Genomic DNA, 487 nt, shown 5'->3' on the forward strand with positions numbered 1-487 from the left:
ACGTGTTTTCTAACCGTGCAAGATGGTTTACAGAACAGTGGAAGAGTGGATCGTGTCAACACAAACCCACCTCCTCCACCTGACTAGACACGATGTCGTGGCTACGTAACTAACTCTCAGACACTTTTGGCTTCAGAACATCGGGTGGGAGGGCCCTAAAAGGGGAGGGAGCACAATCTGAGCCAGCGCTTCCGTGAGCGCGGAACCAGAGTCTATATGTACTTATACAGACCTTGCACAGAACGGCGGGTCAGCTTGTGCTCGGCCCGGACCCTGGCTCAGGGGTGGGGGACGTCGGCGGAGAAGCCGTGCTCAGGGTGGGCGGAGTAGTTGACCACCTGCAGCTTGCCGTCCTTGTCGTAGAAGCCGTAGCGCCCGTGCACCTGCCCGTAGCCGTCCCGCTCCTCGTAGCGGAACTGACGGTTTTTCCTGCGAAGAAAAAATGTCAGAAAACAGTACATGCACTGATACGTACATGCATACATTC

The 487-nt window shown here is 55.6% G+C and overlaps 1 protein-coding gene across 1 annotated transcript in view; it reads right to left on the bottom strand.

Moving 5' to 3' along the window:
* Nucleotides 1-487, bottom strand: part of LOC119586751 (early nodulin-75-like) — a gene marked incomplete at its 3' end in the record, with an annotated part of 6838 nt that continues 6351 nt past the window's right edge. The window contains 1 exon segment of the mRNA XM_037935479.1: nt 1-429. Coding sequence (XP_037791407.1) covers nt 279-429 — 151 coding nt within the window.

Source organism: Penaeus monodon, chromosome 21, assembly GCF_015228065.2.
Source record: "Penaeus monodon isolate SGIC_2016 chromosome 21, NSTDA_Pmon_1, whole genome shotgun sequence".
NCBI lineage: Eukaryota > Metazoa > Arthropoda > Malacostraca > Decapoda > Penaeidae > Penaeus > Penaeus monodon.